At 43.2% G+C, this 13770-nt stretch overlaps 1 protein-coding gene across 1 annotated transcript in view; it reads left to right on the forward strand.

The window, feature by feature from the left end:
* The window catches only part of wdfy4 (WDFY family member 4), a 43682-nt gene that overhangs the window by 15157 nt on the left and 14755 nt on the right, over positions 1 to 13770 (forward strand). The window contains exons 23-49 of the mRNA XM_030070723.1: positions 401 to 552; positions 628 to 739; positions 816 to 1006; positions 1137 to 1289; positions 1436 to 1509; positions 1895 to 2053; positions 2173 to 2267; positions 2367 to 2463; positions 2563 to 2765; positions 2911 to 3077; positions 3771 to 3896; positions 4006 to 4185; positions 4273 to 4431; positions 5009 to 5135; positions 5231 to 5382; positions 5761 to 5999; positions 6102 to 6223; positions 6674 to 6865; positions 6989 to 7098; positions 9575 to 9652; positions 9798 to 9989; positions 10097 to 10172; positions 10258 to 10472; positions 12227 to 12375; positions 12521 to 12635; positions 13099 to 13184; positions 13382 to 13444. Of these exons, the coding sequence (XP_029926583.1) occupies positions 401 to 552; positions 628 to 739; positions 816 to 1006; positions 1137 to 1289; positions 1436 to 1509; positions 1895 to 2053; positions 2173 to 2267; positions 2367 to 2463; positions 2563 to 2765; positions 2911 to 3077; positions 3771 to 3896; positions 4006 to 4185; positions 4273 to 4431; positions 5009 to 5135; positions 5231 to 5382; positions 5761 to 5999; positions 6102 to 6223; positions 6674 to 6865; positions 6989 to 7098; positions 9575 to 9652; positions 9798 to 9989; positions 10097 to 10172; positions 10258 to 10472; positions 12227 to 12375; positions 12521 to 12635; positions 13099 to 13184; positions 13382 to 13444 (3784 nt within the window). The remainder of the gene's footprint in view (positions 1 to 400; positions 553 to 627; positions 740 to 815; positions 1007 to 1136; positions 1290 to 1435; positions 1510 to 1894; positions 2054 to 2172; positions 2268 to 2366; positions 2464 to 2562; positions 2766 to 2910; positions 3078 to 3770; positions 3897 to 4005; positions 4186 to 4272; positions 4432 to 5008; positions 5136 to 5230; positions 5383 to 5760; positions 6000 to 6101; positions 6224 to 6673; positions 6866 to 6988; positions 7099 to 9574; positions 9653 to 9797; positions 9990 to 10096; positions 10173 to 10257; positions 10473 to 12226; positions 12376 to 12520; positions 12636 to 13098; positions 13185 to 13381; positions 13445 to 13770) is intronic.

The following is a 13770-nucleotide window of genomic DNA, read 5'->3' on the forward strand; positions in this document are numbered from 1 at the left end:
GACAATGATAGATGAAATTTGACAGCAATGTCCACACTGCAACAGCAACGCAAAAATATGTACAATTATAAGAGGATTTAAGAAAAGAAAAAAGTAATCATAAAAATTACTTTCCCCAGTAATTGAATTACTCTTCTGCAGCAGTAATTGAGTAGTAATCAAAATTACTTTTTTACAGAAGTAATTAGTAATTGTAACTTATTAGTTTTGTGAGTAATTGGTCCCAACACTGGTGATAAGTGATAATGAAAATAGTTGCGGCTGTAATTTGCTGCTCGCTGATGGTTACTAGATTGTGGTGTATGGGAGGACATTAAGCAGCTCAAGTTCTTCCTCTTTAGCCTGCAGTTCTCATTTTGTGAGGCAGCTCTTCTGAACCTCGCTCCATGTTTGTGTCCAGGCCACACAACCGATGCGAAGCCAGTCACTCTCAGGCTGCTTCCTGAGGAAAGGATCTCGTTTGGCATCAACCCAGCCATCGCAACAGTAACAACTGTCGCCCAGATCAGAGAAGATTACAATGAAGTGGACTGCAGACTCATTGCTAAAGAGGTTAGGTGGATTCAAGCTTGATCTATTGTGTTTATTGTTTAGATTCAGTGTCTCAATCAGTATGTATTATTACAGATGGGAATACCATGTCGGGATCACTCCACACCTGTTTTCCTAGCAAAGAACATCAGCCAGCACCTGAATGGTACAGCTCGAACCATAGGAGCAGCCCTGGTTGGACATTTTGGTAAATATAGTGCTCTTGGAAAGTGTTTATTTGCTTTTCAGTTAGACTAGTAAGCTTACAGGCTGTCTCCTTCCAGGTGTGCGTACCTTCACCCCCAGCAGTGCGGCTAATGGTTTCCTGTATGTTGGCGGGCCTGCAGTGGTTCTCAGTCTGGTTGCTATGGCAGCAGATGATAGTTCTCTGTACGCAGCTGTGAAAGTTCTTCTGTCTGTGCTGGAGACCAACCCCGCCATGCATCAGGAAATGATCCGCATCAATGGTTATAAGGTAGGTCAGACCATACAGAAATCAAGGCTGTTGCTAAACATGCAGAATATAGCACATACATGAAAATCTGCTACCTTACTGTTGATGATTTGGGCAGTACATTCTTATTTGTTCATCACTCTCCTCATAGTTGTTAGCGTTCCTGCTGAAGATGAAGAGCAATCTGGTCAGCAGCAGAACGTTTCAGCTGGTTCTGTATCTGTCAAGCTCAGTGGAGCTGAGCTCTGGGTCTGTTTGTCTTCACCATAAACCTGCCTTCCAGGCCCTGCTGTGCGACCTGGAGGTAGGCCTCTCAATACTAGGATGGCAGTTCTGTGGACTGAGGAAATATATAATTTTTATGCCATATTTGATTGGAAATGTTTTACTGGTGCTTAATAGTTAGTAGTTCTGGCTGCTTTCTATCAATATCTTGCACTATTTTTTCAGGTGTGGCAGAATGCATCAGATAATCTGGACCTTTCACTTCTGAATCACTTTGCTGAAATCTTGAAATCAACAAGGTAATGATTGTGCCTGTCTGTACAAAATGCAAAGGGTATTCTAAATATACATGTGTCTTGAAGAGACCAGACACCTTAGCATATCTCTAATCTAATGTATTTAACTTGCATGACCAAAGAGTTATGCACCATTTTTAGGAGGGAACAAGTGAGGGTCTTGTTCAGGTTTGACGGCATATCGGCTCTTCTGTCAACATCTGCAACATGCTGCCATCAATATCACCGAAACGTGTACAATAGAATCAGTCATAGAGGCTGAAGAGCAGAGCGTGACTGAATGAGTGCTTGAAAAGCTGAATTAGATTTTCTGTCTGTGTGAACACACTGTGATTGATATTAATGCTCTACTTCTGTGTCTCTCTGTCTCTCTGCAAATCCTCTGTAGTGACAGTGGAAATGCAGAGGTCATGCACAGTGTTGGCTTGCTACCTAAGCTGCTCTTCCAGCTTTCTGATCCTGCTGTGACCTTTCGAAAGGTTAAGGTCATTTCCTGCATCATTGCACAGCTCCTGAAAGGGCATTTCACCACTGTGGACATAAACAGGTATGAACATTCATAGGATGCAGCAGATGTATTGAGATATTCTATCTTGCCTGGTTTTCAGATGAAGTTACCAGAATGGCCACGCTACATGATTAGAAAATGTGTTTATGTTTTGTCAGACTTGGATTCTTCCTGGTCTACACACTCCCTTCTGTTAGTGATGTGTTTGAAGGCCATGGGATATCTGACAGTGGTTTCCCTGAGGATACAACAGGTACATGGACACACTCAGCTACCCCACACAATCTGACCTCTCAAGGATCACACAATTCATCATCTGTGGTGACCCGGACCTGTCTTCTCTGTCCCATAGCTCAGTCCTCTCATCCAGCCAGCCCCATTTGGATCCGTAACCAGCTGCTTCTTTCTCTGTGTGAAATCCTCACCTCAGACAGCCCCCTAACTGAAGAGTGAGTAGCACTAACACAGGCTGCTAAACCTTTCATAAGCATAATACTTTTACTGCTTAGCTACAGATACCTCACAGGCATGATTTTGTCCCTCACTAGGCAGCAGAATGCCTTGTTCCAGGCTTTGGGCAGTGATTGGTTCCTGCTGTTCCTCCAGCCTCACCTTCACCCCTCCACTGTGAAGCTGGGAATTGTCCTGCTCACACACCTACTGTCCAATCACAGCCAGCTGAGCAGCTTCAGAGACAGTGTGTTACCAGGAACCCTTGTAGAGGGCATGGATGAACCCTTCACTGTCATGGGTATGTAAAAACTAGATAATTATTCAGTCTTTTAAGTGTGTTGTCATATTACCAGTGTTATCTTTGCTCAGCATTTGGCTTCAGTGTTTCATCCTATTGGACCCACAGTAACTTTTTTTTGTTTACTTTTTGATCCTGTCACCAGACAACCTTCGGGCTCATTCTTGGTCTTACGAATGCCTAAGTGTCACATGTCCAGGCTTTGATGTTCTACAAAGGCTGCTGGTCAGGCAGCATCACCTGCCTGAAGTGTATGGAGCGCTGGCTGCTCTACTGCTGAGAAAGAAGGCAGGATTCACTGCTGAGGGAAAGGTGTGGGGTTGGTTGGATTTAAGGACCATACCAGTCCTGTTTTGGCTTCTTGTCAATAGATATGATCATATCTGTCCATCACAGATTCAGAATCAAGATTTTTATTCGTCACATGCATGATGTACAGGTACAGCAGCAGTGAAATGCAATTGCAACAACTCCAGCACTGTGCAAGTAAAAAATAGATAAGAATAAAATAGATAAAAAAAAAAATAAATAAAATAGAAACTATACATAACACTCCTATATACAATATACAACCTATGTACAATATACAACAATATACAATAAGTCCAAATAAGTATTAATAATAAGTATTAATAAGTGATATTGCTGCTTAAGTGTGTACAGAATATACTTTGGTAGCTTAGAAGGCACGCTGAGTTAATGCAATTAACACCAATACATGTTCACAAAAATGTGGAAAAACTGCTCCTTGAAACAGTTGCTACAGATAATAAGGTAATTTCAACATGTGTTAATTTGGCCTTCATGTGCTTGTGACAAAAATGCAATCACAACTGTTGATGAGAAGTCAAAATAGGATCCATATGGTCCTTTAAAGTTTTAAGTACTGCACTGAATGTGTGCAACAGTATTGTAAAATGTGTTAAACATCATTGTCTTCGTTACAATCATCATCATCGTCATCATCATCATCATCATCACTCTTGTCACGTGCTCACTTGCCAGCTACAGGTACATTTGGATGACATCCTGCAGTCAACTATTGACAGGCAGGCAGACACCCCGGTTCGTGAGCTCTGTCCTGAGGCTGCAACCATACTGCTCGAACTAGTCAAGGTCATCATCACTCAGGTAAGAACATATACTGTTATTTAATGTCTCTGGCATAGTGAGAATATAAAAATTCTAGTCTTTTAAATGTAAAACCCATTTCACTTGATCTTTTTTGTCACTTTAAAAGCCTGTCCCTTCGACAACAAGATTGTCAGGCAGTGATGAATCACAGGAGTTGCAGTTCCCAGCGAGCGTGATGCAGTTCCTGTGTCTACTCCATAGCCAGCGGCCAAGAGACCCACTGTGGGCATCGCCAGATTTCCTCCATGCCCTCGCTGGCGTTGTCTACCCTGTAGACAGTTCAGAGGTTTGTCAGTCACACTTAGTGTATTCATCAAATCCTGACAGCTCTCCTCCCTCTGGTCCTCATTTAGTGTTTGTCAACATCTTCCAGGACGGAGCGGAGCCTGGCGTCACAGGTGAGTGTGACGTGGCATCCAGGAGTCATCCAACCAGGAAGCCAGTGTGCGACTTCATCCGTATTCTGCTGATGAACAGTCTCCTCAATGTTCCTGCCAACAGTTCAACACACCCTTTACTACTGCTCCTGGAGGTAAGCACACACACACACACACACACACATACACGCGCATACACACACACATAAAAACAAGCGTCAATTTTTGTACTCACATCTATGCACAGTCCATACATATATACATAAATACAGTGCACTGATGTAGGAAAAGCCTCCTCGCTGTACTGCAGAATTCTCTTTTCTCCAGAAGGTGCCACTCTTTGCTCAGTTACTGGATTAGGCAGAGAGCCAAGGAGGTATCTCCCTCCTGGTGATAAAACCACCAGGAGGGAGAAGACACCCATAGGCCTAGACCTAGATCTAGATGTAGAGGAGAAGTGGTTTCAGCTAGCCTAGCCTGCACACACACACACACACACACACACACACACACACACACACACACAACTCCCTCCTGTGTGTTTATAGTTCTCAGTGGAAGGGTGACGTATGGTCCAGCAGCTTGACATGAGGTGTTCCTCTAAATATACACCACAGTAGAAGAAAGAGAAGTTGTGTTCTTTCAGTATACAGAAGCCACCATTGATTTATTGTTCATCAGTTATAAAATGGTGTCTTGTTATGCTTTCTAACTAAGAAATAAATGCTACAGTTTTCTCCAGATGGCGCGTCGCTGGAGCAGAGGCAGAGTTTCCAAACCGAGTTGCTGGAGTTTCTCATGGACATCATCCACATGCTCAGTCACGAGGAGGAAAACAACACTCATCTCAACTCACAAGGTAGAATTGCCACGTGTGGGTACGTCACAGCTCACACCAGCAGACCTAATGTCAATGCACAAAAATAACTCTGAACTTATGGATTTCTCTCTCAGACTCCGAGAGTCCAAGGCCTGAGGGACAGATGGCCACACTGATGGAGAATATGGCGTTCTTCAGTAAGACACTGCTGCAGAAACTTTACAGTGGCATGTTCCTGGGGGACTCGGAGAACCTGCTCACTTTCCTCGCAGATCAGATAGTGGTGGTGAGTACAGGCACATACACACATACGCACACGGACAAATACACACATAACATACTTAATTTGGAAACAAATTGTTCTGCTCTGTAAATCTGATAATCTGATAATGGTGGTCGCCAGCACTGCTCATTTGTATATTGCAAACATCTCTTAATCTGTTAATCTGTCAGTGTTCAACATGGTGATAATTCTTTCAAACCCGTGGGAGCTCTGGATTAGCATGATGTACACACTGTATCTTTAATATCTCCAATATGTTATGGTATTTTTTTATCTATATTGTGTTAATTGCTGCTACGAGGCCCTCATTTTCCCACTAAACTTTCATTTTATTTTATCTTATCCTGCTGGTATAGCTGATACACTGTTGTTTATTTTCAGGCACTGGAGAAAGGCCAATCCCAGAGAGAGAAGACAGTGTCAGCCCTGTACTCATGCACCAATAAAGTCCTACTTTTTTACCTGTCCCAACCTCGCCATTCCCCAGTTGAACAGGAAGTGGTTGTCAAGACATTACGAGTCTTCACTGCACGCTGGGATGTCATCATGGCAACCTACAATGCAAACGTGACCTTCGTCACCTGCCTCCTTCATTGTCTATTACTGATACGATCTGGCAGGTACAGTGCATTAAAAAAACACAATAACAGACTCATGCAAATGTGGGTGGTCAAAACATGGATTAATTTGATTCATATTTATGCATGGCGTGTGTTTTACAGTTACCCTGAAGGTTTTGGATGTGAGGTACAGAAAGGGCACAACAAGAAAACTTTTTCTCGCCTGTTTCCTGTCAAAAGTGATCGCTCTGCATCTCTCGACCACAGAGAAGATTCTGCCACAGGTATAGCTGCCTATATCTGAGAATTAATTTACAGAAATTTGCTTTGGGTTGAGTTTTTGTCAGTTTACTAAATGTAAGGAAGTTTATTGAACCATGTCAGAGATTGTTGTTAATTTTCATACACATTACAAAGTAGTGCATTCCAAAGCAATAAAAAACTTTCAGGTGGACTACCTCTTGGGTTATACAAGTCATGCAACAGCATTCAATAACAACACAGATATAGACACGTGGATACATAATATACATACAGTACTGTACATGCCCATACAACAATATAATAAAATACTACCAGACGTACTATATCAGAATACCATAAAAGTACCATAAATATGATTTCACTCTATACATCATAAGTAACATTTAGTGAGTGCTAGTTATCTCATTCATTTAGAAGGGCTGCTTAGTCACTGCTGAGTGAAACCAACTGTGTGTGTGTTTGTGTTCTAGATGAGAGTGAACTGGTCTCCTTGGTGGAGACCTGCTGGTCCAAGGTCATGACGGAGAGGCGGCACACCCTTGAAGACACCTACAAAATAGAGATCTCAGCCAATCACACCGCACAGATGGGGCCAGTCAGTATGACTGACATCAGTCCACTGTGGGAGGAGACAGCACACAAAGCTTGGCAGATATACACAGGTTAGCTACTTTTATACTGTTACTACCACTGTGACAACCACTAATAACAATTTATGCCACTGGCAAGTCGGTGGAAAGTTTGCCTAGATTTTACCTCGATGTTCTTGATGTTTTTATTGTCAGACTCTCAGAAGAGGAAGCTGGTCAGTAGCCATCAGAAGAAGCCCGGTCTGATCAGCAGTGCTGTTCGCTCAGCCCTGGGCCGACTGAGCAGAGGGTCTGCCACGGTGGAGGTAAACTAACATACTCACACTTCCTAACTGTGTGGCTCTTGGGCACTGTTGGACAGAGAAAAAGTTTGTGTACATTCTGTTTGCATAACGCTTGTTGTCTCCTTCAAGCAGTGTGGGGTCATTAGCTTTTTGACATATCTGACTCCCAAGTGTCCCCACATCCCAGAGCATAGTGCCGCAAAGACTCTCTTCCCAAAGTCACTGTTGTGTTTGTGCTGTGGGCCATCCAGCCCTGTGGGGGTGTTTGATTATTTCTTTAAATGGATTTGGATTATCACAGCTGATTGCCCCTGAGTGGGCAGAGTAATTGATATCTGTTAGGCCCATCCAGGGGAGCACTCGCTACAACACACTGTTTGCTGCTGAAGGTTAAAGACGCGTTTATTGTTGTTTTTCCCCCCGAAACACGTGGCCCACATCATTAGTTCCCCCACAACGCTTAAGACGTCGCGCCATCTGGAGCAGGGAGCGGGGACATATTACTCAGCCACACAGGCATGAAATTACCGCGTCTGTGTGTCTGTCTCACCCCCCACAAAGTGTGTGTGTTCCTATTTGTGTGTGTGTCTCTTGCCCACAGAAATCGGGTTGGCAATTATAGTGGTACCAATCTGATGAAAACATTATTCATTTGATGTTATTCTTTATCATATCAGTCTTTGACAGGCTATCGGTGAGGGTGATGAATTGTTTTTCCATCTGAGAGGCAGGCGAGAAGTGGGAGGGAAGTTTGCTTCCTCCCTCTCTGCAGTGTGTTGCACTACATCACACTGAGCAGTTTGCAGCAAGTAGCAAGAGAGCCTTGTTCAATTAGTGGCATCTAAGTGTCTACTGGTTGGTCAGCCAGTCTTCTCATTTGCCCATCCCCATGAAGAAACAAGTGAGTCATTAATTAATTTCTGGATCATCAACTTATGACCTTTATTTGACAAGTCATGAGAGATGCTTATGGGGAATTTCTGCTTCAGTCATCGGATGCACAGTAGTATATTTCTACAAAGCACGGGGCGTAGTTTCTGACTCTCAGATAGCTATTTTTATTGAAAAAGAAAACAGTTTTAAAGCTTACTGTAGGTAATGAATGGGAATATAGAGACTGATAGACAGACTATGTCCTCAGTCAAGCTTCAGTGCAATGCTTCTAGAGATTTATTTCATCAGCGAATGCAGTTTCCATAATCATATCTGTGTCCTCATATTAGAAAGATAATTAACAGCACTAATGATCACGTTAAGTTCATTACACATTCACTGCCAGCCCAGAATGAAGTTGACATTATGTTGCCTTATCATCAAAGGTGGCGTATTGTTGGGAAGTCATTAAAATGGAAATGAGTGTGATGTTCTGATGTTAATTGCAGAGGGGAAGAGATGAGTTATGTATTTAATGCAGCGTTTAAAAAGCCAATGAGGTTCCTATCTGCTAAATAGGGTAATTAATGCTATATATTACTTATGTTTGTCCAAATGAAGGAATGAAATTAGGAGATGATGACGCTGACTTGCTGTTTATCTGTCACAACACGGCTCTAGTTCGCAAACTTCATTATTACTCTCTTTTCTGTCTGTAATATTTCTATAATCTCCCCTCAAATTACTCCTTTATTTGTTTCTCTCTATAGCTCCTCATTTGGATAGACAGGCAGTCATTTAGAGAAACAGTTTTCATTCTCTTAGCGGGCTTGGCAAAGTTTGTTGTCAACTTATGCATGGATTTTTCCACAATTGTGTGTTGTTGTTGTTGCTGTTGTTGTTTTTCATCTCTTCTATTACCAGAGTTTCAAAGCAGTTGTGTTTTTTTGTACGTGGATTCATGGCATTGCACCCCAAAACACAGTTCTAGCATCTGTAAATAAGGCTCTTGATATAAAAAGAGTTACTGCATGTTCATTCAGTCAATTAAATGGCTTTCCTGGGTCAGCTGTAAGGATGGACACATGTTGTTTCACTAGTCTCTCAGTGAGCACTGCTGTGATGATGAGCTTAATGAAGCAGTTAACAGTCAGAATATGAGCCCGGTGTGTCTGCTGAGCATCAAGCATCCTGCAGTGTCAACACAGCTACGTTTTGAGTTTTTTTTATTTTTGTTTTTCATTAAATCAATGACACACACACACACACACACACATACTCACTTCCAGATGCATACACAGGGCACACACATTTACCTTGCCCTTAACTGTGGTGTGTCTCAGTGATATTAATGTTTATGTTAATTAGATCACACCAACAAATGATTGCATTTCCAGACAGGGTTATTGTAAGACTGTAGCCACTAGCTTATTTTGCCCAGTGAATGCAATTTAGACCAGATGTAATTGTATAAATGCACTGTAATTGCATGAGGGAAGAACAATACCATCATGAATATACAATCTCTGTGGGGACAAGATGATGTTTGTGTGTGTGCGTGTATACAATATGAGCTTGGCTCATCCATTTCATTTGTGCCCATCAAGTTTACTTTTTTTTGTAGGAGTTCCTGTCCTGTATGGAGTCTCACTGGCAGAGAGGCCACAGCATGTTTGAGAATATGAGGACCAACCACCTACAGGTTTAACAAAAATATATCCATGCATATATTCCAGTACATGCCAGTAAAGAAACTGAGTTTATATGGGATTAAATGAAACTTGTTTTGTAATGTTTATCTGCCTTTTGTCTGTTCTCTCCATCATGGGCCTGTTGCTGTGCCTCAGCAATGTGCCAGTGAGTGGGAGCGTTTGAGCTCTAAGTGGCTTCATGTGGAGGAGGAGCTGCTCAGGGAGAGAGCTGTATTCGGCCCTGGGGCAGGGGTGCTGCTGAGCAGAAACTGGGTGCAGGATGCAGCTGAAGGACCCAACCGCACCAGACCACGCATCCGCAGGAAAGGTCTCATGTGGTCCAAGCGGGTATGGCCTTTCCGTTTGCAACACCTTCCCAATAGTGCAGTTTCTAAAAAAATTAGTGTTTTTTAGTATGGAGCCCCACCTAAAAGATGTGATCCTGGTTACAACAGGTGCCAGGAACCCTTGGGCTGTGTTCGAGGGCTGGCATGTGTGAAGACAACAGAAGTAGAGCAGAGACTGACACAGGTAAAGTACAGATATTGACTGAGTTGCATGTTGGTTTCCTCTTACCTTATATGCAGTGAGAAAATCTCTGTTCGTTATGTGCTAGAGCCCAGGATCCTGTGTGAAGCTGGTACAGAGGCTAAAGAGGATGAAGAGGAGGAAGGACAGGATTGTGATCGTCTGACCTTCTTCCCCGTCCTGAACGAGACATCCGCTGTTACTGAGGGTCCGCCCGAATCCTGCACCCCTGAACCATGCTCCCACATGCAGTCCTGCCCCGACATACGCATCATCCTACAGGAGCTGCATCCTGGAGAGGAGGTAGCGTAGGAGGGCGTGTTTCTGTGTTTAGGGGCCTGGGGTAAAAAATATAACAGCATGCCCTAAGACAGGCTCAACTCCTACTCACCCTACTAATATTCACAATCATAATTATCTGATGTAGACTAAGGGATTCCAATAGCCCAGCGCTGCTATCAGAATCTCATCTTTCCTCATTAGTGTGTTAACGTTGCGGCCCAGCTCAGCTCTTCTCGTTCTTCCAGCAAGTTAGGCACATCGGCTCATGTTGACAGGGACTCTCACCGCTCCGGCAACCAGCCGCGGCTTTTAATGTTTCTGACAGAAGTATTAATAAAAACAGTAGGAGGTGATGCAAGCTGTCTTATGCCCGCTTAGTAAGTGTGTGATGTGTGCAAGTGTGTCCTGTTGTCTTGCAGCGGTTCAGTGTGTGTGTCCTGCTGAGCTTCCTGTCAAATGAACACAGTCATTAGCTCTGAAAAATGCACACGCACACACGCGCACGAACACACACACACACACACACATGCACGCACACATGCACATGAGCATAAACACACGGGCACACACACATGCACATACACACACTGAGTAACACACAAAGGGAGAACCACTCATAATTAGCTTGCCAGTGCCAATAGTGTGATTATGACGGTAATGTGTGTGGGGAGAAATCAATGGTCTGACATTAGGCTCTCAGTCAATAAGAGTCCTCCTTTTCTCTCCTTCTTCCCATCATCAGCTAAATCACCCTCACACTGATAACGCATATCTGTCCAGAGCACAGTAAGGCGATAAGGAAACAAGGAGTTTATTGTTGTGTCTTTAGTTTATCTTTCATAACAATAAATTTAACTCTTTTTCTGAAATCCAGGCATTGTTAGCAACAATGGGACTGATGTCATTTTGTGTTTACTGAGGGAAATTGCCATAAAATCTGACAATGATATCACTCAACTTATGATTTCTGTCCTGTAAGCATTAATGTAGCCAAGACTCGCTCACCTTGACCCTTGGACGTTTTCACATGACATTATCATCACATAGCATCATCATTACGTGATATTATCCATCATACCATGTCTGCGTGTGTGTATTCAGACAAGAGGCTCTGATCACTTAGCAGGTTTCCTATTGTGTGTGTGGCAGTGATTAATTCCCCTAATAATGGCCAGGCAGGGCCTCCTCCTTCGCTGAGTGTGAGAGAGAGCCACTCTGCGGCTGGGGATGGGGGTCTGATTTGATTAGTATAAATTGTGAGGGGGCCTGCGGGTGTGTTGGGGCCCCATATGGTTTTTGGGCGCTGTGTCCCAGAGGGCCTGCAGAGGGGCCAACACAGGGAGACAGCCAGGTGCACACACTCACTGTGAAATGAGGGGAGACAATAGAATTAGCCACACATTATCACAATGCAGTTAGCATTAGCTACAACCAGCGCTGAAAGCTGCACGTGGGTACACTTTGGCGCTGAATGTCTGGATGGCGCACAATTGTACTGCTGAAAAGGGGGGCCAGACCTTTTCTTTTCCATCAATCAGCTCTGATAATGAAGTGTTCAACTGTGTCGTTTTAATAATGATTAAAATATGTGATTAAAATGATCAATCAAGTAAAGCCTGGAGTGCCTGTGCCGCCGCCTTGTCCCGTGAGAGAAATGTGCTGATGTATACTGTGTCCTCACATGGGGGTTAATGCATCTCCTTCTCCTCCTGCTTCCCTCTTCCCCTCTCACATTCTTTCTCCTTCTCGTTGCCGCTACCTCCTGCTCTCTCTAGGTGAAGGCGAAGATGTGTGTAGTGGTGGTCAGTGGCCTCAAAGTGACAGAGGGGGTGCTCCTGTTTGGGAAGGAGGCGCTGTTCTTGTGTGAGGGATTCACTCTTAGTCCCGGTGGAGATGTTTGCTGCAGGAAACACCACCCCAGCAGGTACAGTGGTGTGTGCACGTGTGCCCATGTGTGTATGTGGCATGTGTTGTGTACAGTTGTTGTATGAAATTACTGCAGCAACTCTATGGTTTCCATCAATATTCCTGTTTTTCTTTCTGTCCCTCTCTCTCTCTCTTTCTACCAGTGTGAGGGATTCCTTCATTTCCACCATGCTGAGTAAAGAGCCACCATCAGCCAGCTGCAGACGCTGGCTCTATGAGGATATAAAGGAGGCCCGCTTCATTCGTTTCCTTTTAGAGGTCAGACCGTCTGAGGCGCCCCTCTGACACCTGGCAGTAACATGTGCTTCATATTCAAATTGTGTCTACTCATGATTTAGCTCAATTACATTTACACCTGACACTGAAGTGCATCTCTGGGTGCACATTGAACTCAGATTAAAAGAACCTGTGCATTGTGCAGATAATTATGCAAGTCCCTTGTTGTTTTCCATTTATGCCCCATAATCTGAGCTGCCTGCCCCGTGTTTTATTTGTGTGTAGTTCCTGGTTGTGTCTGCACGTCATTCTGTTTGGTTTTCTGTTTATTCAATTTCTGTATGAATAGAGATGCTTTGCATAAATTAATCAGGAAACATGTTATGTCTAAGTGTAAATATTATCTGCATGTATGACAAAACCAACAAAAGTCTTGTGAATGTCACAGTGTCAGAGTTACTGGAGAATCACTATGTTGCTCTATTTTATTCTGGCCTTCCAATAGGACAATGCCATTGAATTCTTCATGAAAAATGGACACTCAGCCTTCGTGGTATTCCTGAATAAAGATCACGTCTCTGCATATAAGAGGTAGCAAATTTAGATAGACAGAAGGCCTAAAGAGTTTATCTTTATGCTGGAAACAAACGCTGATCTCAGTTAATTTCCTATGTATTCCTCTCTCTCTCTCTCTCTCTCTCTCTCTCTCTCTCTCTCTCTCTCTCTCTCCTCTCTCCTCTCTCTCTCTCTCTCTCTCTCTCTCTGTCTGTGTGTGTGTGCGTGTGCAGGTTGTGCTCAGTAGTGTCATCACTAAAAGGAAGAGGGGTTGCTGAGGTCATCGCTAATGCCAGGTAAATTTCACCAGTTATTCACCATCATTATGCATCAGTGATATAATGAGAAAGATACATAGAATCAACTTCTTTACTTCATAAATTGGAACATAAAATATAATATCAAAAATAGCTGTGTACCATGCTGCTATGTATTGTATACATTCACATACTCTGCAGAGAAGTTTGAAAGGCTACATAAAAAATAAAATTTGATTTAGGTTGTATTGTCCAAAAAAGGGGATCAGAAGCGGTTTCATTTCTTTCCTGCTATTCTCCACACATCCTGATTGGTTTTAGCCACTTAGTTGGGTGTTATCAGCCCTGCGTAAGTCCTCCTTCTT

The sequence above is a fragment of the Myripristis murdjan genome, chromosome 15 (genome assembly GCF_902150065.1).
Source record: "Myripristis murdjan chromosome 15, fMyrMur1.1, whole genome shotgun sequence".
Taxonomy (NCBI): Eukaryota; Metazoa; Chordata; class Actinopteri; order Holocentriformes; family Holocentridae; genus Myripristis; species Myripristis murdjan.